We start from the raw sequence: 22,915 nt of genomic DNA, 5'->3' as shown, positions 1-22,915 counted from the left end.
ACATCTTAGTAGTATTAACAATACACCACAAGGTTATGTGTAACCCTTAATCAATACGAATATAGTGAATTGATAGATACTTAAGACCAAAGATATATAGTGATAATAATACATATTAACACATTTTAAAAAATTTATAAATTAGATTCTAGGGTAGGACTCTGGGAAGTTATTTCAATTGATAACCTCAAGTGTCATATGACACGAAAAGGACTCGGGGATTACTTCGACAGAAAGAACGCTCGGTATAGGGCGAGATTGTGAACTGTGTTATAATGAAGAATTATATTTTTCACGAAGTCCGATGTGATGAAAGGTCAATCGACTTATGAACCCATCTTGAGACGATATAAACTAAAATAACGGGGTGTTATACTAGTCTTGTTTCCTCCTCTGGTGACATGAAGGCTGGTTCATTCCCAAATTCTGTTAGCATTTTTCCGACCACACGCGGTCATGATTTGAACAGTAGCAATTTTTAATTTTCATATGTAATGTATGTAAGTCCTCCAAATCATTTTATGTAAATAAACGTCTTTTAATATCCATTTCATCTGTTTCAGAATACAATCATAATTTATTTGTGCTCAGTACGTAAGCAGAATATTTTAATACGGATCCGTTTTTTTGTCAATGCCTGTAATTTAAAACTTTGAAAGGATGAACGTGTTTTTTACGCAATCGGTCTAAAGAAGCGTCATCACTAGCTTGCGCCTACAGAATTCAAACGAGCAATATTTGGAAAGGATTCAATTATCTACCAAGCTACATACTACATACCGACATAATATAGATACGTTTTTACATTTTGTTCTGCACGTGTGACAATATCGCTCGTATCGGCAGCGAGTCTGTTTTCCTTGTAACCGAAGATTTTATCTAGGGAAATTGTATGTATTCGGAAAAAAGATTTTTCAATCATTTTTTTTGTTTCGTTTCTCTTTTAGAAGTGACAGAGAGGAAATTTGGAACTTATTTTACCACACTTTTCTAATGTGGGTACATTCTTATATGTGACCGATTTTCATATAACACATGAAGGGTTCCTTTCGATATTTAACCGCCGAGTGCTTTTTTATATTTGCCGGGAAGGCAAATGACTACTTCAGCTGATGGTAAGTGTTAGTACAGTCCAAACGCGACTACGGCCAGTACAGTCGGGAAGAATATTCTGCACTAGCCGCCCCCGCCTTGCCTGCCCGCAAGATACCCCTTCATGCCTCGTTTGAAGGAACCCGGGTTGTAAGAGGAGGGGAACACGTGAGCTGGTAAAGAATTCCATTTTTTGGAAGTGCGACAAAGGAAGGAGTTGCCGAATTTCTTTGTGCGCGATGGAATTGATGTCAAAGTTAGGTGGTGACAACGAGAGCCAGAACGCGTAGACTTATGAAATTATATTATGTGCGAATCATAAACACAAGTTACTCACATAAATGTTCAGCGGTACTTGCTCGGGTTTGAAGCAGCAGTCTTCGTACAAAATCTTGTAACATGTCACTGGATCATCGCGGAGTCAATATCTTAAGCTTTTATTTGCTGATGGTATCTTACAAGTACAAACATTTGCGTGGGTATAAGCTATTTCTTATTCTTTTTGTATATTGTTCTCATCTAACAGATTGCAAACCTATTTGAAAAAAAATCAAAAATATAGTTGACAATGCCTTTTCCATTGACACTATAACAAGTCTATTGCTGAGCTCGATCATTCTATTTTTAATAAAAAAATTATGAAATGGCTAATAAAATAACACTATTTATATATATGTCGCTTAAAAATAAATATTATTTGGTAAATAATAAAAAATATATAAAAACAATCTCGACATTGAATGGATATAGAAACTAAATCATATGATGCAAACAGTCACTCGATTATTTTTAGTCGACACTAGTATGCTAGGTAAGAAAATGGGGTAAAATCTCTCGCTTTAAGCGGTCTAAATGTCGTGTGACTCATGGTGTACTCATAATTTCACGTGAACATGAAGGAAAGTTCTCGCGTAGACAGAGTCTGGAGCTTAATAATAAATAAATATTTCTCATGAAAGAAAGATTTGCCCTGACATTAGGTAAAAAGGCATTGATTCATAACACAAGTACATTTATAACACAGTAATTATATTGATTTACCTATTCTTAACACTGTTATACAATAATTTAAGAAAACATTAGTCAATATCAATATCAAAAACACGTTTGCAACAACATTAAAAATTACAAAATAAAGAATATCTTTATATTTTTTCATAATAACAGTAAAACATAGATACAATTCTAGTACACATAGCATTTTTTATTCTCAAATTACGAAGCTACATTTTCGAGTGTTGCGTACATTACCGTCCCTCGGTACGCGTTCAACACCCGAAGCTGTGAAAACTTAAAATATTTACATTGAACGAACGACGCGGACTGTGCGCTGTGCGGGGTTATTTCGAACGACCTCGCCCGTTTCCCGTGCCAATTGTATGTCAAAAACAAAATAATATATCGGTAATATTATTTATAATAACTATTGTTGATTGTCTGTCGTTTTGAATAGCGTAGGAATAACGCTTGCTACAGCTTTCAATGGTCGTAGAAAACAAAAAAGGCTTTTACAATTTTATCATTCGTTAATTTCTCCATTTTTATCTCAACAGGTAACTGAAGGGTTGATTTTTTTGACGACAATTTCAGAATGCCGATTCAATGGGATAATGTTGCACTCTACAATTCCACGGTGTTATGATATTTTGTATATTTTTTGGTTGTAATTTGATCCACCGAATTACGCTTAAATTTTATTAATGAAAAAAAAAATGAATTAAGTACAAAACAGTATCTATTTAACTACTAAATTGTATGTGTGTAGTTTTTAAAAAAAGATCCATAATTTGATATATGAAATAATATTGTATGTTATTTGTAAAAATAAATGAATTATGAAATAATGTAATGTGTAAATTTGTTACGAAATATTAAAAGTATACGATTATAATTTTCATCATACGTTGACGACAATCAGAGAGCAAACCGTTTTAATTTTATATCAATTCCTTATACCTTCAAACAGAATCTGAATCGAGCGGAAAGTTGGGATTAAAGTATGAATATTTAATAAAAGTCTGCTATCTTACTTTGTTTAGATGCTTAGTTATCATTTTGTATTTTTGTTTGTCGTAATTGATTTAAAGTTGAGATTTTTTTTTTTTTATAGAATAGGAAGGTGGACGAGCATATGGGCCACCTGATGGTAAGTGGTCACCAAACGCCCTTAGACATTGGCATTGTAAGAAATGTCAACCATCGCTTATAGCCAATGCGCCACCAACCTTGGGAACTAAGATTTTATGTCCCTTGTGCCTGTAATTACACTGGCTCACTCACCCTTCAAACCGGAACACAACAATATCAAGTATTGCTGTTTTGCGGTAGAATATCTGATGAGTGGGTGGTACCTACCCAGACGAGCTTGCACAAAGCCCTACCACCAGATTTATTTGATCACGATTATAATATTAATAATACGTTCGGAATGCTGCAAGCATTCTTCATACTATTCCACACGGTTATAGTTTATTTTTTATTTCATTTGAAGTACAAAAACAAATACTATTGTATTTATATGAGTATTTATTGAACATTCAAAACATCGCAATGTACTTACTCGTATATTATGCTTTTGACTAATATTTAGCTTTTGATAATGACTAAATTTATTTCGAAACATCAAACAAAATAAGCGGTCGCGATTTAAAACCGAATAAAATATATAAACTTCTTATGTTATATACAATCAATATATTCGTATATATTAAATAATAAAAATTGAATTGAAATTTAGATCGATTAATGGACACATAGTATGTTATTTGAGGGCTGGTAGAATTGCCATTTATAAAAAACTTATAAGCTTAGGTCTTTGTTGATGTCACAGACTAGACGCTTTTGTTTTGTAGACCTATGAACATAAAATAAAAAAAAAAAAAAAATCTTGTCACCATAACACGCGATTGTTATGCTTGTAGATTTTCAAATCACTAAACGTGTACCGTCCGTAACCAACATAAATAATATAAAACAATGTTGTTTTTTTTATTTTAATTTTTTTTGTATTTCCAACCATATAAAATTAGGAGCTCGTCCTTTAGATTAATTTAAGTTAAAAATATTGTCTATAGACGAAGTGATATTTATTTAGAAGGATTTTTGTATGATTGTATATTATTGTTAAGTCATTGGATGGATGTAAGATAAAATAAAGACTACTTTTATTGCGGGGAAAATTTTCTACGAGGATTATAACATAAATTATGAATGGTATCATGGGTATAACATTGTGGTTGAAATAAAACATTAAATTCTTATTCTTATATATCGTATGCAGAGTGTACCTCTGTTCATTCATTATTTATTTATTTTAAACCTAGAATTATATTTTTTATAGTTAATAAATTATTATTATTGTTAGTAACCTAAAGTTTTTAAGTTACGAGTAACGAGTTGTTAAACTTGTTCCTGTAATGTTTAACGTTCATGACTTACGAAGTTTTTTTGTTTTATTGGGACGCTTTTGAATTACAGTTCTTAGACAATTTTACCGTAAAAAACGAACTATTTCTTGACCATAGTAACTAGATATTAAACACGTGTTTTCACTGACTTTCCTGATCATCATCAGCCTCTTATTAATAGGTTTAATAGCAATTTACTAATACAGTAGTAGTAATAAAAATTACTAAGCACATTTCAAGCGCTCTGTTGTCAAGAAATTACTCAAAGACAAGTTGCCAACATTTAGAAAAGAGCTGACAAGAGACAAGTTTCTACAAATACCTTCGAATAATTAGACACGCTGAGTCGTTGAACACTTAGATTAGTTTAGTTACTTATCGAGGTAACGGAACAGGGACTTATATATTTGAATGTGAATTAAAACTCGCCTAGCGGTCGTTTATGGAGTAGGAATTCCACCCAATAATAATTACTAAAATTTAATTTCAGATAATTGAAGAGGGCTGCAGTAGTCTGTACACTTAAAACGATCATAGGATTTAAGAGCATTGGAGTATGTAATATATATACAGATACATTAACATACATACATATGCACACACACACACATACAAACGCACATACAAACATTTCATATAGTCAGCAATATAAAAAAAATGTTTATCTGAAATAAATAATTTGATTTCTTCATTCATATACCTATACCGTAATAAAATGAAGTCCATACAATGATTTTAAATCCGTCCGTTCCTGGGTTTGAATCCACATTCCTCGATAAGATTGACGTGTTCGAACCACTGGGTATATCAGCTCTGCATCCTTACAATGATCAAAATTTACTGGTGGTAGAGCTTTGTGCAAGCTCGTCTGGGTAGGGACCACCCACTCATCAGATATTCTAAACATCAGTACTTGATATTGTTGTATTTCAGTTTAAAGGCGAGTTAGCCAGTGTAATTACAGGCACAAGGGACATAAAATCTTAGTTCCGAAGGTTGGTGGCGCATTGGCTATGTAAGCGATGGTTGACATTTCTTACAATGCCAATGTCTAAGGGCGTTGGTGACCACTTACCATCAGGTGGCCCAAATGCTCGTCCGCCTTCCTATTCTATAAAAAATAATAATAATAAATGTCACCGTGAACTAGGGGTAATTTATTTTTTTAGACTATATTAGTATTAGGGGATAATACTAGGGGCATCAGGGCTGTATTTAAAGAGCTTAGTTATAATACAGAGTTCGGACATACGGCAGTCGCCCGCACGTGTGCGATAACACAGGGGAGAATTCTCTTATTTGTGTTCCCTTATTGTCTGCATATTTTTGTAATGTAAATATAATAAAATATTTGTATGTATTGTAAATATAAAAACTCAAAATCGATGAACATAACAAATGGATAGATAAAAATATTATAGGGTACATTTAATAGTACTCTTTTATCGTCACCGAAATTGACTCGCCAAGACATTCAAAAAAACGCAGAATTCTAGAACTAGCCGATATTTGGGCTTAAGACTATAAGTACTACTTTTAATGTGAAATAGTTCTAACTAAATTGTATGCTATCAAGTACTGATCAATCACTGATCGCATGATAAAAAAAATAAACAAAAAATTCTATATATTTGTACCGTACAATAATGTAATAAATAAATAAGTGAGTAGTTTATTCCGTATGGACAAAAACTTTTAGTTTTTTTATTTATAAAATCTTCTTAAGTAACATGTTAAGAAAAAGTTTTGTGAAAACATACATACGTGTTTGCTTCGTAAGTTTCTCAGAAATTCTTTTCCTTTCGTAACTCTCAAACAAACTTTGTAATACAATAGTATTTACTGAGACTCGTGTTAATAATTCTTACAAATATTATTGTAAGTAAAATAATTACGGTACTTGTTACGATTTTGGGAATCGTCACGTTTTTATTGATATTTCAAATCATTAATTTCATAAATTTATATTAATAATAAGCAGTTTCGTTACCTAAGTAACGGCTTTCTAGATAAATCTTTCCTGTTTGTGAGGCGTGAACTTAATAAGAAAGAATAAAAAAAACGATCGATTAAATAAAATGTAGCCAGTTATTTCATAAAAAAAGTTAACTATATAGTTGTCGTGTGAAATGGTTTCAAAATTTTTAGTCTTTACTATGTTCTATTTTTAAAATTTTAGTTGTTATTTTATCTCTATATTTTATTTGTAAGGTATGTAGACCTTAGAGTTGTTAACGAAAACGGTTAAAACGCTAGTTGGCAATAAATCGCTTAAAATAATCCAGAAATGCAAATAATTCAAAACAATTGCCATTATTTTGATAAATTGCTGTAATATCCAAAAATACATCTTACCACTTATGCCGACACTGTTCTAATTGCAAACGTATTAACTGACATAAATCTCTCATTCAATAATAGAGTTAGCTGAACTTTTGGAACTTTATCGCATTAGCATATGATTGCAGCGAATTGCAGTTTTAATTACACTATAGAAAATATATTCGTCTCTTTCTATTCTATCCTATAACGCATTGTACGAGTGCGTGAGAGATACATGAGGTAGTATTTACAAGGGTCGCTGTCGCTTGTGCGTTGGATGGACAACGTCGGCTCAGTCAGTGCAGTGTTTCGTAAGGAGGCAGAAGTGTCGTTCGCTTGTTCCGTAACCGACATCGTATTTACAAACTTTATAAAATTGTTTTGATAGTGACACTCTTGAACTGTAAACGGCGTTAAATGACCGGAAAATTATGATTTGTTTATTTTTTTGTTCGTTTTGTTTTAATTTGCGTTAAACTAGTTAGTGCAGCCTTGTGTTTGTTGACCGACGTGCTGTCGGCAGGAGTTATTTTGGCGGTTATGATGTAACCAGCAGGTCCCAGGTTCGATTTCCGTGGGATGGGACAGAGCTGAAACGATGCACACCTCTATGATGATGGTGAGTCCTAGTTTATTTTAAGATATTAGCGTTTTGCCAATACTGCGCTTAGTTCAAATTTACAAAACTGAAATTCTATCATACATAACTATAAGGATAAAAACAAGTATATTATGTTTACATAGAAGTTTTTATGAAATAGAACTGTACTTTAATGTTTGCATATCATTTAAATATCAATAAATTGAAAAAAAAAAATCGTTAATATAAAATTTATCATAACGTTCAACGTAACTATTGAAATCGCCTTATCAAAAAATGTTTCGTCTGATAAATTGATTTACGTGAAACACCTTATACTCTAATACAGATTAAATACCTTTGAAATAAAAAAAAGTCATTCAAATAACTTTTGTAATGCTCGTCTCGGTATTGATTTAACTTCCCATCACAATTTAGTCAGTATTTGAAAATCGAAGTACACATTCTATAGGTATGAAAGTAAAACAACAAGATGGAATTTTAGTGCAACGTTTGTATGTAACGTTTTAAAGTGAAACTATTCTGACGTTCACATTTTTTAAGCTTGTAAATTAAATTGTTTAAATATAAATTGCATTCACGTTGTGCACTATAATAGTTTTACGTAATGAGGAAGCTAGAGACCATGTGTTATGTCTCATCGCATTTTATTGTTGACATTCAGTTTGCCCTTATTTTTTTTATATTTACCCTTTTCGGCAGATCCAGATTTCGGTCGAAGGCCTCTAGGTAGTTTGACATTTGAGCCCACCATTCCGAAGCGGTTAGAGCAAAATTATATTGTTCTCGGCTCGGCGGGTCCCCTCAGCTTGCGGGGCCCTAGGCCGGTGCCTTGTAGGCAATAAATCCGGAGATGATTTTCGGTTTATATTTCTATAAAAACTGGTCGTATTATGTGGCGTCCCATACCTTAAATTATGCTTATGAGTGTTGTTTTTATTATTATTTATTAAATATGCAAATGATATTACCACCCGGATATTTAATTGTTGTGTTCCGCTTTGAAGGGTTATAAAGTCAGTGTAGGTGCAATGTCTATGCGCTATGGTGACATACCATCAGGTGGCTCATTTGTTCCTTAACTACTTTATATAAAAAATAAAGATTTTTTATTTTAAAGTTCTTATCTCAAGATCGATCAGGTCGATTTGAAATAGTATTGCGCCATTACATAGCCCTATTGAAGAAGGTGATAGACTAACATCACGCTATGAAAATTAACTGTTAACGCAGATGAAGCAGTTAGTCGGTTACACATATGAATTACAACAGACGATTTATTCTCTATATTAATTGTAGTTTAAAGTTACTTTAGTATAAATCATTAATGCCTAAATGTATTTTGAATTTCGAATTTTAATTGTAGCAAGGCAATAGTTGTAATAATTTTGTATAAGTATTTACTATTAAGCATACTTTTTTGCGCATGCGCTGCCGACCATGAACTTGTGAGAATAACTTTTTTTATCTGTAATTGTACTTGTGAGTGGATGTACTCTGTATATTAAAATCAAAATAGTATTATATATGCAATGAATAATATATTTAATAGCTTACACAGTATTCCACTTACAATATTGTACTTGGTTATTTTGGAAAGTTTCGCCCAAGGGATTATTTAATATCGTTTTCCAGACTTGAGATAACATTATGTCAGAGAGTAATGACCTTTTGGTTTCATATGCTTTTAATGGCAAAGAGTATTATTTATCAAAGTGAATAATTTATCCTTTAACGTAATATGGCATAATAACTAATATCTCTGGATTAACGTATATTAGTGATAACAAAAAAGGATGAAAAGCTTTTAAAAATTGTTTTAATTGATTTCGGAAAACATGTTATTGCAGATATTTTTTTTAAAAACATTAATTTATAACGCCACAGAAAAAGCAGAAGCGAACAAACGTAGCCAATATTCATCTCTTATTCCAAATTATGCCTTTGTTCTGTTTGCAGTTGAATTAGTAGGAACTTGGAGATACAGTGCAATGTTTATTTAAAAATGTAACACCTTAACCAGGACTTGGTTGATTTTTCGCCCAAAGCATCGGAATTGCGATTCAAAGGGGAAACGCTGCTAGCATTCTTCCCATCCATCCACGCGGCATGAATTGAACAGTAGCTATTCGCAATTTTTATTTGTGTATACTAACGAAAGGTGTGATATTGGTAAATAATATGAATAATAATAAAATACATCAGACATATATATTAATTTGTAATACTAAAAACATTGGTATAAGGAACAAACACAAACAAATTATTCGTTTCTGGACTGCATAGAGTCAGTAATTCTTTTGTGGGACAATGTATACGGTTTTACAACAGGGTCCCAGAAAGAGTACAAAATGTAGCTGTTGCTAAATTAAAAAAAAAGTGGAACGCTTGTGTGTGCAAAGAGTTCCAATACAATTAGTGAGTTTATGGATGATGACCTTGGAAATAAAATGTAGTCTCCTGCCTATTTCTTTTTATACTGAAAAGTTGTAAGCAATTACAAGACATGATAAAAAATAAACAAAAAATACCCATTGTGTATTTTTCGCTGATTTATCTCAGGTGATTTCTTTTTTGAACCTGTGTTAGTTTATAATTTGACAATCGATACGTAAGTGTACTTCTGTGTTGAATAAGGGATTTCGATTTGGTTTGATTTGATACACGCATCAAATAGCGTATCAACAATGCTCGTGTGAGATACGAAATGAGTTATTACATAATCGCACTGCTGATTTGAGTTGTAAATTTCGAATTACAATCTATCAGACTCGTTAAATCTGTCATTGCGTTGTACATTGAACACATTTTTTTTACATATATGAATTGCTTTATAGTATTACAACTGATACGATAACGATTGCAATAGAGTGTAACCGTGAATACGATAATTGTGTAATTATTACAATGTTAACAAGGCCGTTCTCAGGTACAATGTTTTAAGGTTTTTCCTAATTTTCTCAATTAAATCGATAAATATTACTAAATTATTAATTATTTAAGCGTAACAAACATACATGAAAGATAATATTAAACATAACAGTTATATAGTGATTTTCGGATTCGATTGGATGTACGCCTTATGAGCCTTAAGTAACCGAAGTATGCTATAAAAATCAAATTTCGATTCGTTTTTTTTATTGTTAATTCTTGAAATATAATTTGTGAATAGTTTTCGGAATTTTAAAATGGTCGCTGTACATACAATCCATTGCTAGTTGAAAACTATTTGTTTTGGGTAGTCACTAAAACAGCAATTGTTTCGTGCTACACATAAGCATGCTTCGAAGATCATGTTAAACTTCCTGGTTATTGTCTATAAGATATACATTTCATCGTAGAAAAACGTCGTATGAACCAGCTGTACATTTATATTCAATTTAACCCTGCAATATAACGATTCAATAGTGCTCATACTTGAATGATGATCATGCTACATAATCTCAAGAATCAATTTCGAATAAAGTATGTGTATCTAATGCTTATTCCGTTTAGCTTTTTTCTCTGTAGGGTTTCACCCATTTAGAATTTTCTAGAACATCGGGAAAGAATGAGATCAAGTTAATTGGATGTAAGTTTTAACCGTCACAGAGTTAATCGTGTATTAGCTTTTAAAATCATATATTAACAAATTACTTTTAACTATAATTTTTACAACATTTATAATGATGCTTAGGGGCTGTTTAGTTAAACTTAGATTTCATTTTTTCTGTCGTTATCGATATGGTGTTTGAAAAAAGAAATCACAGCATTGCTTAACTAATCACTCGATAAGCGACGTTTATAAGTATGGCTCTTCTTGTCATTATTGATTTGACATTCGAACGTAGGAGACAGCATCGTTTAACTGGTCACCAATGACAATTACTCATACAACTACAACTAATCACAATTATTAAGGACTAGCTGGTTCACCTGCGTATAAATTAAATAAATCACTATGAGCAGACGTAATATTTTCAGTATATAAAACAAAATTATAAACTTTAATTTAAAAGTTACTTACAAACTTATTTACAAACCGAAAACAAATTCTTATGTATGTATAATGGGTATTTTCATACAACCAACTGCATTTACCTATTGAAATATGTCAAATTTATAAAAAATAATAAAAACTGTCTATGATCTTATCTAGATATCTTTCATAATAATTAATGCGATGTTTGTAAAAACGACTTCGCAAATAATGCATTAGATGCATTTTAGAACAAATTTGAACACCATACAAAAGGTTATATTGCGTCAATCTTAAAAGATAGGTTTAAGATATCTTGAGTGATTTGGATAGCTGAAACCTATTTAATATGATTGATCATATAGATCTGAGCTCTACTTACATTGGCAGTATCTAAATCTCTGAAATTGACGATTTTGTACCTTTTTTTGTTCTTCTAAGCTTTCAATCATTATTATTTCACAGACTATCATTTATAGGTAGCAATATTTTCAGCCAATTCAACTGAACAGTTATTTCATAGAATCTTTATCGAATAAAGGTTCGACATAACTTTATTTTTTATAACCCGATTGAAATATATATAATACAAACACTAAATTTTAAGTAAAGTTAGCCGCAAAACCTTAGTGAACCACATCCAAATCCGTTAAGTCGTTTCTAAGAATAGCGCACACAAACGCACAGACAAACAGACAAAAATTCTAACAATAATTGTTTTGAGTTCTATTGCGTTGATAAAGACTCCCGCTAATAGTTTTACTCAAATATCTTCATGTACAGACAACGATCAGTTACATTTTTATTATATGTATAAATAATATTTATGATTGAAGCTGTATAAGTGTTGAAGAATACTTGTCTATTTCGTGTACGTTTCGTGACGTTTCAAGGTCCTAACAATGCACAATAATTCTTTTGTTCGTGATAACGAGTTATATGTCTGTATCTCCTTACTTCCATGTACGTTACAGTGCCAAATTAGTAATACGTGTCGGTTCATTTTCATGGTTTCATGCTTGTATTGTTTGATTATGAAATAATGTTAAATTTAATTTAATTTTACTATGTGGTAGGGCTTTGTGCAAGTCCGTTTACCCGTGGGTAGGTACAATCCACTCATCAGATTTTCTACCGCTAAACGGTCATACTATTGTTGCGTTCCGGTTTGAAGGGTAAGTGAGCCAAATATATCTACAGGTAAAAGGGACATAACATCTCCGTTCCCAAGGTTGGTGGCACATTGGCGATCTAAGGAATGGTTAATATTTCTTACATCGCTAATGTCTATGGATGGTGGTGCCCATTTGCCCGACCTATAAGATAAAAAATATATGATAATTTAACTATTAACATTGCTGTATTATCTATTTTATTAATGGGAAAATAAAATATAACTGCCGTTAATAAAAAAAAAAAAGTGATGTAGATAATCAGTTATGATGTTTTTGTTTAAAATAACATAACACTTAATTATTTTCAATTTTTATATTACTTAAAATTTCTGATCGATTTACAACGGGAGCGACATGAAAATGTTTTTTTTTTCATTTTCATATATTATTTTTCATTTTCATATATTTACATAAATTCATTTAAATTGTATAGTATAAATTGTATAATGAGTTTATATGTAATCATAGATCGTTCCAGTCGTCTGATATACACGGAAAGGGTATTGAAGCAGCTAAGTATCTTACGATTCATTCGCTTCACACCAAACAGGATCGTATTATCATCAATATCATTTACTTCGATCCTTATTGCTATTGAAAACAGATAAAAAATCAGTTTACAATTTTCGATAGCAGAAAAAAAAATTACCAATATCACCCAATCAAAACGAGTTATATTTCCCGGCACGTGATGCAATAGCGTTTATTGGTGAAAGTGTAAATCGTTGTTCAATACCCTCGTTGATTAAATACAGGTATTAAGGTGTATTAGCGATTATTTGCTGATTAGAATCGTGTCTGTCAGCTTATGTGGTGACGCGTTACATGTCACTGACTCGACTTTTATTGTTTTGATTTCTTACCCGACAACGCTGTCAAGTTTTGTAAAGCATTTAAATTTTTACCGTTGGAAATATACTTAGAGAATAAATAAAAATAAATCTAAAATGTAACAGCTTGTTAAATGTTCAACAGCAGAATTATATACGACACATGAAACTATACCTTTTGTTTTCTTCACCAAGCACGAGATGAATTGATGATGAAAAAAAAGTAGGAACAAAAAAATTATTGGTGCTTGTACGGATTTGAATCTGGAATATTTGTTTCAGAATCACATGTTCTGAGCACAGATCATTTCGCGGCTCATAAATGGGTATTTCAAACAGTTTATTTAATATGAATACGCTTTTATATATTGAAACATTCAATGTAATATAAATGATCAACGCATCTCGTCTGCATGTCAGTCTGCAATAATATTACATTTTCATTTATAATATATTTGTATGATTGTTTGATCACTGAATATCAGTAAGAGCCCGTGAACCTTAGCAGTTAGTTATAGGTCTCCTAGTAAGGAGAGCCTTTAGTGGATAACCAAGTTTCAGAATTAAATTCAATACATGAACATATAATCCGAAAAGGACTAAGTACCTACATATCCGTATCCAAGTCTATGTATTCTATACAAAACGCATTTCGACCTTCACATATGATAGTATCAATATGTAAATACAAATTATATATAAGCTCAATCACAGATAATAAACAAGTTTTACGAAAAGTAGAAAATAAAACTGTATACACACCCATACAACGAACCGCAAGTCCGTAACGTATTGCGGTAGTATCTATTTCTTATAATATATATCACGAATGTCTTAAAGGTAATAGGCATTTTAAAGGTGTTTATGTTATCTTAACAATTCGATAAGCATTAATATCATAACTTTCGCAAGAAATACTCAGTTTTTTAAATATAATATAACTTAAATTGATTATACGCAAAAGAGAAAGTTGAGTTATGATTTTAAATTAAATATTAGTTAAGAGTATAATGTCCAATTTAATTGTAATATTCTTAATATTTTGACTATAAGTATTAAATAAAAATAATATAAAGTTAAATACAATATATTATATATATATATACAAACATATTATAATTTATAATATAAAATATTAAACTAGCGAGGTGGTAATAAAAATTCGAAGAAAAACATTTGTGATGCGGTAAATAAAGTACAAATAACAAAAAACTAATATAAATTATCAATTTCTTATTTGAGCAAACTTTGTAAACATACGTTCCTGTTATGTAGTCCAATATAACTACTCGATTTACAAGAAATATGTATTAATTAGGTTTACAATTGTCCCTTTATTTTACGAAGCTTTCATTCAATCCCATTCATTCTTCTGTAAGATTATAACATTGAAGTTTATAAGCGTGGTTGTTAGCATTCCAATTTGTATGCAACGCATGAATGAACAGACAACAGAATGTTTATACATAAGGGACTTATATTCTTATGGTTTTGAATTACTTAAATTATTCTTAAATAAATATATATTTCCTACTAAATGAGTTGTAATGATGCGATTGTTATGTTTCAATACGTTTGCAGCATGATGTCTATGGAAACGGTGTTTTCGACACATGCTGAGAATTCTTCTATAAAATCATAAGGGAACATTTAATAATCAATTATAAATTGTTTGTTAACTATTGATATTTGCGATCGAAAATTGTATTGGATAATATTATCAAATTTTATTCTTACTTCTTGAAAGTAAGATTAAAGTAATCCCCTACGTGACCCACTTAAGATCTCGGAATACAAAACGAAGTTTATCAATAGGGAAAACAATGTAGAAATTTCTAGATCATTCTAAAATAATGTAGGAAATTGAAGAATTCGAACATCGTTTTGTTAACTTTTTTATCTCTATTCGTGATTTTATATTCATAGTGAAGCGTTTGAAGAACCGAACAGAAAGTTAGACAATTAAATGTGGCATGTGGTGTAGAACCATTTGCACGTTCCAACACTTTACTTATTTATTTTAAAATATTATCGTGATCTTGATTAACATTGTAAAATTTTGTATAAATTCTTGTTTTTTTTTTACGTGTTTTATATTCAAGAAAATAGCTTATATTACAAAGTTCAATTTATATTAATGAACTAAGTTAAATACGTTATGTTTTTATATTTAATTAATCGTTTAACAGTTTTGCCAACATTACCAACGAACCAGAGAAAGATTTCGTACTTAGGAGATGCGGAAGAGCACATTGCTTACTTGATGGTAGGATGTCCCTCTCTCTAGAGGACCAACCAGAGAGACCAGCACAAAGTCCTTCTAAAAGAAATGTATATAACATATGAATACGTTTCTTTCGATTGAAGTTTACAATGTTATTTCAAATGAAGTTAAAGTTTGATGAAACATGAGTTATATTATTTCAAACACAAAGACAGAATGGTATTAATTATGGACTGTTAAAACGACTCTCAAAGGCATCAAGAATTTATGAGTATTTCGCATTCAGCAAAGTTGAATGAAATTTTCTAACAATCTTACTTCGCTAAGTTTTAAGTATTAATACTGCCTCAACAGAATATCAAGTTAAAAAACCTTTTACACAGAAAAGTGAAATGCATGTACTGTCTTATCTATCTTGCAGCGAGTTATCAATACGTAATGCAAAGGTATCTAACTTTATAAATACGCAAAGAAAAATAAAACGTATACAAAACGAAATAAGGTCAAATATCGTATAATATAATTTAATTTGTATTAGACTCTATCAATGTATCAGTAATAGAGTTTTCGGATAAGCGAAGATAACCGCCAGGCGACGTCAAGGACACACCGACTTGTAGACTTTTTGATAAATATTGTAAATATATTGTAGATACATTAATACTGTAATGTTTTTTATATTTGTTGAGTCCTTTTTGATGTAACGTCGGTAATATATCTAGGATGAGTCGATGTTTACTTAAAATGATAATTTGAAGGATGTAATGTTAATTATAAGAGAAAATTGTTGATATATAGAAATTAATTTATCGTACGAACACGCAAGTCAGATAAAAGTCAAGTACTTTTAAATATTTGTTAAATTAAAGCGATCGATACCTTAGACCATATAGCAAAAAACGATTAAAAATATTATTTAATAGATTAAATATATACTCATGTGTATATGTAAATATATATACATATAAATCGCAATCTACCCATTTCTTTATCTAAACATTTAACCCTAATGGTTCTGTAAAAACCGCTATTAAGCAACGATGCTTTGTTGTACTAGCATTTTTTTTTTTTTTTTTATAGTATAGGAAGGCGGACGAGCATATGGGCCACCTGATGGTAAGTGGTCACTAACGCTCTTAGACATTAGCATTGTAAGAAATGTCAACCATCGCTTACATATCCAATGCGCCACCAACCTTGGGAACTAAGATTTTATGTCCCTTGTGCCTGTAATTACACTGGCTCACTCACCCTTCAAACCGGAACACAACAATACCAAGTATTGCTGTTTTGCGGTAGAATATCTGATGAGTGGGTGGTACCTACCCAGACGAGCTTGCACAAAGCCCTACCACCAGTATAATATGTATAATATGATAGCTTCCGCCCGCAGCTAAGCCTACGTGTGAGGGGGGCAGTATTTAGGTAGTCTATGTGTTGAGTCAGGATATAAGCTATCTCTATTCCAAATTTCATCTATTTGCGGTTAGTTACTTTTTGCGTGAAATATTAACAAATATACATTTATTTATCCTCACAAAATTTTAAATATATTTAAGATTCTAACCATAATAGAAGTTCTAACCATAAAAAGACAAATTAACAACTTTGACATTGAATTGACGTGATATCATTGGTCGAGATCTTGAACAATATTCATTAGGAATTGGAGAAAAAAAAGATGTTTTGTTTGAATGTCAGCGAAGTTGTTGTCAGGACTAGGAAGTAAAATTAAAGTGGTTATAAGTAGTTAAATGGAATAAACAGTGTTGTATTATAAATCAAGATATATCAATCAAAATGTTTGTAGCGCATAATATAGCAGAGCTAGTAGCAAACGGTAAACTAAGGTTTGATTATATTTACTCCTTAGTTTGGAATAGGCTTACATATATGACAAGCTATTTAGCTTGAGCATACTGAGCCAAAATAGCGCGCGGTAGGCGGATGCGATCTAAAATTAACGCATCGCGTGTAAAAACGCGTAAACAACGCCCTTCATGCGTTAATTACGAAGGTACTTGAGATAAAATGAACTTATTTAGCTCTATTGTTCATTGAAGTTGAGTGCGTTGATTATTAACAATGTGTTTTGTGAAGGTTTCACTTCTCGTCTTTTCGTTTTCTTTGATTTTACATTGATTTTGAGTTTATACAAGTATTATATAAATATATACATAAATTATATCATTGGTTTGAAATGAATATTGATATTATTTTGTCGAATAAAAAAGCGTTTAATATACAACGTCTTGAAAATAGACTATAAAGTAAAGAGCAATTTGTCTAAGTCCCATACAAATTTATAATTAATACTTTATTAATAAGTAAATAATGTTTTGATAATTGTGAGTTCTGTTATAATCTATGACTTTAAAAACATTTACTAGACGATGAAGTGAATATCCGTATTGCAATAAGTAAATTAATAATTCCTATCGACACTCGAGCTTTGAAGATTTATTGGAGGATTTTAAACCACCGTCGATGTTTTGGCAAACATCCAGATACGTGTAAGAGCTTTCATTAGCAACGTGTGTATAGTGTACTTGTTTTTATGAGCAAGAAATTATTTAATACTATTTAAAAAAATATTTTGCAATCTGAGTTTATCTACTGACCTCGTCCTGTCATAAAGTACGCCAATCACTAATCTTCGAAATTTTTTTTCTTCCACCAGCCAATTGGCTTACGTGTCATTCCATCTGGCCTAAGAACATTCTTTTCGTTCATAAACGTTTGTCACTTAAGAACTGTTATAGTCCATTAGTTATCGGTTTTGCAGCAGACGTTATAATTCAATAGCTTTCCATTCGCTAATATTTTTAGGTTGGTATCGGTTACGTTGTCGACTAACCAAATTATTATATATTTTAATTCAAGTGGACTGCTTAAATAAAGTATATTTTGATTATAATGTTGAACTCATAGATACGATAGATAACAGAAGCAAATGTACTTGTTACTGTAATTGTAATGCCACTTATATTACTAGCTGTTGAAGATGTGAAAGTGTGAATAAATTAAGTCGCTGGGCTGTTCCGGATGTATAGTAAATCTTGAAACGCATTCGAAACATTAATCGAAACATAAATGTAACTAAGTACTAAAAAAAATGGTTTATCATTGCTCATAAAGACGTCGCGTACAATACAGTAACAAATATAGATATTGTTATATTTGTATAAAATATGTAGACAAATATTATAATTTCAATATAGTATATTTTTAAATAGTTTTACTTACAACAATACAATACAAAATACTCTTTATTATACACAAATGAAACAAACATTCTATATACTAGAAAATATACAAGAGGTTATTTTTAACATTTTCTTAGTCTAGAAAGGAAGTCGTTACGTTAGAATTTACATTTTGGTGGATCCCATTCGTCGTATTTTAATTAGTGACTTTTAAGTGTAAGATATCGCTTAGTAGTAAATAAAGAAAACAATAATCACGGCTCTACATGATGATGTATTCAAGGTTTAGGGATCAGTTATACAAAGCTGTGTCCTCTCTTGAATGTCAAATCAATGATGACAAAAAGAGATATCGATGTTTAACTAAAGATACATACATATACAACGTTTATAAAAACTTATTTTTTTTAAAGAATAGGAAGGTGGACGAGTGTATGGGCCACCTGATGGTAAGTGGTCACCAACGCCCATAGACATTGGCATTGTAAGAAATGCTAACCATCGCTTACATCATTAATGCGCCACCAACCTTGGGAACTAAGATGTTATGACCCTTGTGCCTGTAATTACACTGGCTCACTCACCCTTCACACCGGAACACAACAATACCAAGTACTGCTGTTTTGCGATAGAATATCTGATGAGTGGGTTGTACCTACCCAGACGAGCTTGCACAAAGCTAAAGTTTTTACTCGTGGTAAGCAATGAGATCCATTATATTTATTACAGTGCCAAATTCTATGGGGGACCATTTACCTAGGTTTACTTTCCCGTCTGCTTTTCTCTCATAAAAAATATATTATGATATTTAAAATAGTTATTAGCAGTTGAAAGCCCTGCTGACTCATCGCACCTACTTATTTACGCTCGGATAAACGACTGGAATCATTTCACTTTGACGGAATCGCGTTCGATTTCACCGTCTCGCGTCGCACGCGCATTCAAGTGCTAATAAAAATTTATTTCATACACTTTTTCTTGCTTAACGTGTTTAATACGCGTCGTTAACAGATAGTATGTACGAATGTATTTTTATTTCAAATGAAAAACCAGTTAAAATGTTATTCAAGTAGGATTTTAAAAGCATTTCTTAATCTTCATTTACAAGATTAATTTAATGTGAGTGTTAAAACCTGAGTGCCTAATTACTTCTTTTACATAAATTAGTGCTGAAAATTAACGAAATTTAATTTCACGTCTTTTTATGTTGGTTCAAACCCGGGCAAGCACCACTGAATTTTCATGTGCTTAATTTGTGATTATAATTCATCTCGTGCTTGACGGTGAAGGAAACATCGTGAGGAAACCTGCATGTGTCTAATTTCATTGAAATTATGCCACATGTGTATTCTACCAAGCCGCATTGGAGCAGCGTGGTGGAATAAGCTCCAAACCTTCTCCTCAAAAGGGAGAGGAGGCCTTAGCCCAGCAGTGGGACATTAACAGGCTGTTACTTTACTGTTATGTTGGTATACAATATATATTTATTTATCAAATATATGATGATAATTGTTTTGCCAATCATTTTTATATATTTATTAATTTTTCATAAAAGAGAGACTACCAAAAATTTACATCATATATTGAATATTAACAATGTATATAAAAAAAATTTTCGCTGTCGAGTCTGAGAGAGTAAAAATAAAATGTCCAAAATTTCACCTTTATTATCATCAATCAATGTCAAATAAATTATAACGAATTTAGTCATATTTTCTCTTATTAAAAATTACTTTTCAGTCGAAAGTAAAGAGTTTTATGTGAATGATTATCGCTAGCTCTGATCAAAAACCGTTTAAAAAATATATATTCTTGCTGAGCATTATGGGTATTCAACCTCATGTATATCGGCTCTGTGGTTAAGCGAAAACTTTACCCTGATAGATTTGCTTGGCGTAACTGTCAGGTAAAAAAGACTATTATAATTATTATTTTTCATATAGAAAATTTATTTTTGAATATTTATACTAAAAATTAAGCTTAACACAAGCTTATAATTAAAGCACATATTTTTTTAAAGAGCAATTAAAAACATGTAATAACATAATGTAAAGCATAAACTGTTTTTGTAAATTATTCCGTTATAATTGTTTTTAATTATTAATGTTGCGGCGTTAATTATGAAATTAAGTGAATAACCTAATTAAAGAAAACAGTTTCAAATTAATAAATAAAATCGTTACAAAATTTTTATTATACCATTAACTCGCAAATTTGAATTGAAAAGTGTGATTGGTTTAAAAGATTAAGTGTAATATTAATCAATAATGGCTTTTACTTATTTATTTCTATGAATATAATTATTACATGTAATTTTCTCGTTGTTAAAAAAAGATAACTACTAAAGTTTCTTGTCGTTTCTACTCGGTAGAATCTATATTCCGAACCGGTGGTAGCTTTATATTTAAATTAAAATGTTGTAATGATTCAAAGGCACATGAAATAAAAATAATTGTAAGTGTTCTGGTCTGTGTAGGACGTTTTAAGGTGGAATAAAGTTATATGAAAAATTCAGGAGTAACTATATCGAAGTCATGTTGGATGAAGAACACACAAAGAAAATTTTATATGATGTGATATCTGAACTTAAAGCGCAGTCGAGGTAACAATGGTAGATAATAAATTTTAGAAACAATTAAAAACTCTAAATGAATAAATCGTGACAACATTTCGGGTACAACGGCCAATCTGACTAACTAATATCTGCGAGATTATATGTTTTACACGTGCGTGCACATAACACATATTCATTATATTTTACTTTGATTACTTGATTTTTGATACATTACCCCATGCAAAAACAATCCTACCTAGCCCGGAGAAAGATCGAACAAGGAACTGCTATTAAAAAAAAAATCGATTATATTTTTTACAGGCCCTGGATTTGAAGCCTTCGTATGAAGGCCTTTCGCCTTATGAAATAGCAACTAGTTCTAAATTAGTAATTAAAAAAACCATATTCTATATTTAAAGTCACGTGAACGAATTTATTGTTCCCATTCCTAAACCATTCATCAAGTTGAAATATCATCCGAATGTAACAACCAGTTAAGTTCATAACAGAGATGCATGATTAGAATCGTTTGTTCCACTTTATTTGTTGTGATTAAAGTGATTTGAACTGAGTGCAGTCTCGTTAATGATATACGTTTCATTACACAAGGACAGAAAAAACGAAATGGCCTCATTTATTTTGGCACACCAAATTACGTTTAAGGGCATATCTATCAGCTGAAGTTTTATATTGTCAATTATTTATAATGTCAAGGTTAGGCGAAAGGTTAAAACTATGTTTCAGTTATATAAATATTTAATAAGCCATTGAGTATAATTCTCGAAAATTGATCTTATGCATCACTTTAGTTACTTATGCTTGTATTTTTATTAAATACATTTTATTAAATAAAGGATGTCGTATTATTTGTATATTTTTAATTTAGAGTTTTAAAAACGGTCGGTAACGGAAAATTTAACAGAAAATGAAACTTTCTGTCTTTCAAATGTTTCATTTTAAAACATTACATAATTATATCTATATCGCATACAGAGCGGTTTGTTTCTCTTTAAAAATCTGTTTCATTAAATAGCTAAATATTTGTTACATTTATTTATACGTTTCGATCGTATTTGTAATTTGAGATAACAATCACGTGACCATTATATCTATCTATGTAAATGTATACTTAATGTTTCGTACCATAGCGCTTGCGATAGCCAGAGTATGACATACCATCTATATACATCTAGGTAAATATAAATAGGGAAAGGAAACACGGTTAATTATTTATTTTTCTCCTCTGTTTGTCTATTTAAAACTTACCAATATATATTAAATCGGCTCGACCTGATAATCACTTAAGTTTATAAATAACGGGACTAACGGGAAGAAAACAAACGGCGAGTATGATTAATAATTAGATTAATACTGTCACCCTAAGCGATTCATCTATTATATTTGTAGTGTTGTTCTGTAAGAAATCGCTTCGTAAGTTACTCGTGGATTTTTTTTTAATAATCCGGAAAAGCAAAAGACCACTCCACCTGATGGTAAGTGGTAGTGGATACCAAACGCGACGACGGTCAGTACAGTCGGGAAGAAT

The 22,915-nt window shown here is 31.1% G+C and overlaps 2 protein-coding genes across 2 annotated transcripts in view; both read left to right on the top strand.

Annotated features, from left to right (window-relative positions):
• LOC126774192 (sphingosine kinase 1-like) overlaps nt 1-22,915 on the top strand; it is a 311,061-nt gene that overhangs the window by 258,196 nt on the left and 29,950 nt on the right. The gene's annotated exons all lie outside the window — the stretch shown is intronic.
• LOC126774157 (putative leucine-rich repeat-containing protein DDB_G0290503) overlaps nt 7,134-22,915 on the top strand; it is a 121,171-nt gene continuing 105,389 nt past the window's right edge. The window contains exon 1 of the mRNA XM_050495517.1: nt 7,134-7,440. Within this exon, the coding sequence (XP_050351474.1) occupies nt 7,420-7,440 (21 nt within the window). The 5' untranslated portion in view covers nt 7,134-7,419. The remainder of the gene's footprint in view (nt 7,441-22,915) is intronic.

The sequence above is a fragment of the Nymphalis io genome, chromosome 16 (assembly GCF_905147045.1).
Source record: "Nymphalis io chromosome 16, ilAglIoxx1.1, whole genome shotgun sequence".
NCBI lineage: Eukaryota > Metazoa > Arthropoda > Insecta > Lepidoptera > Nymphalidae > Nymphalis > Nymphalis io.
This window is presented reverse-complemented; position numbering and strand designations above follow the sequence as displayed.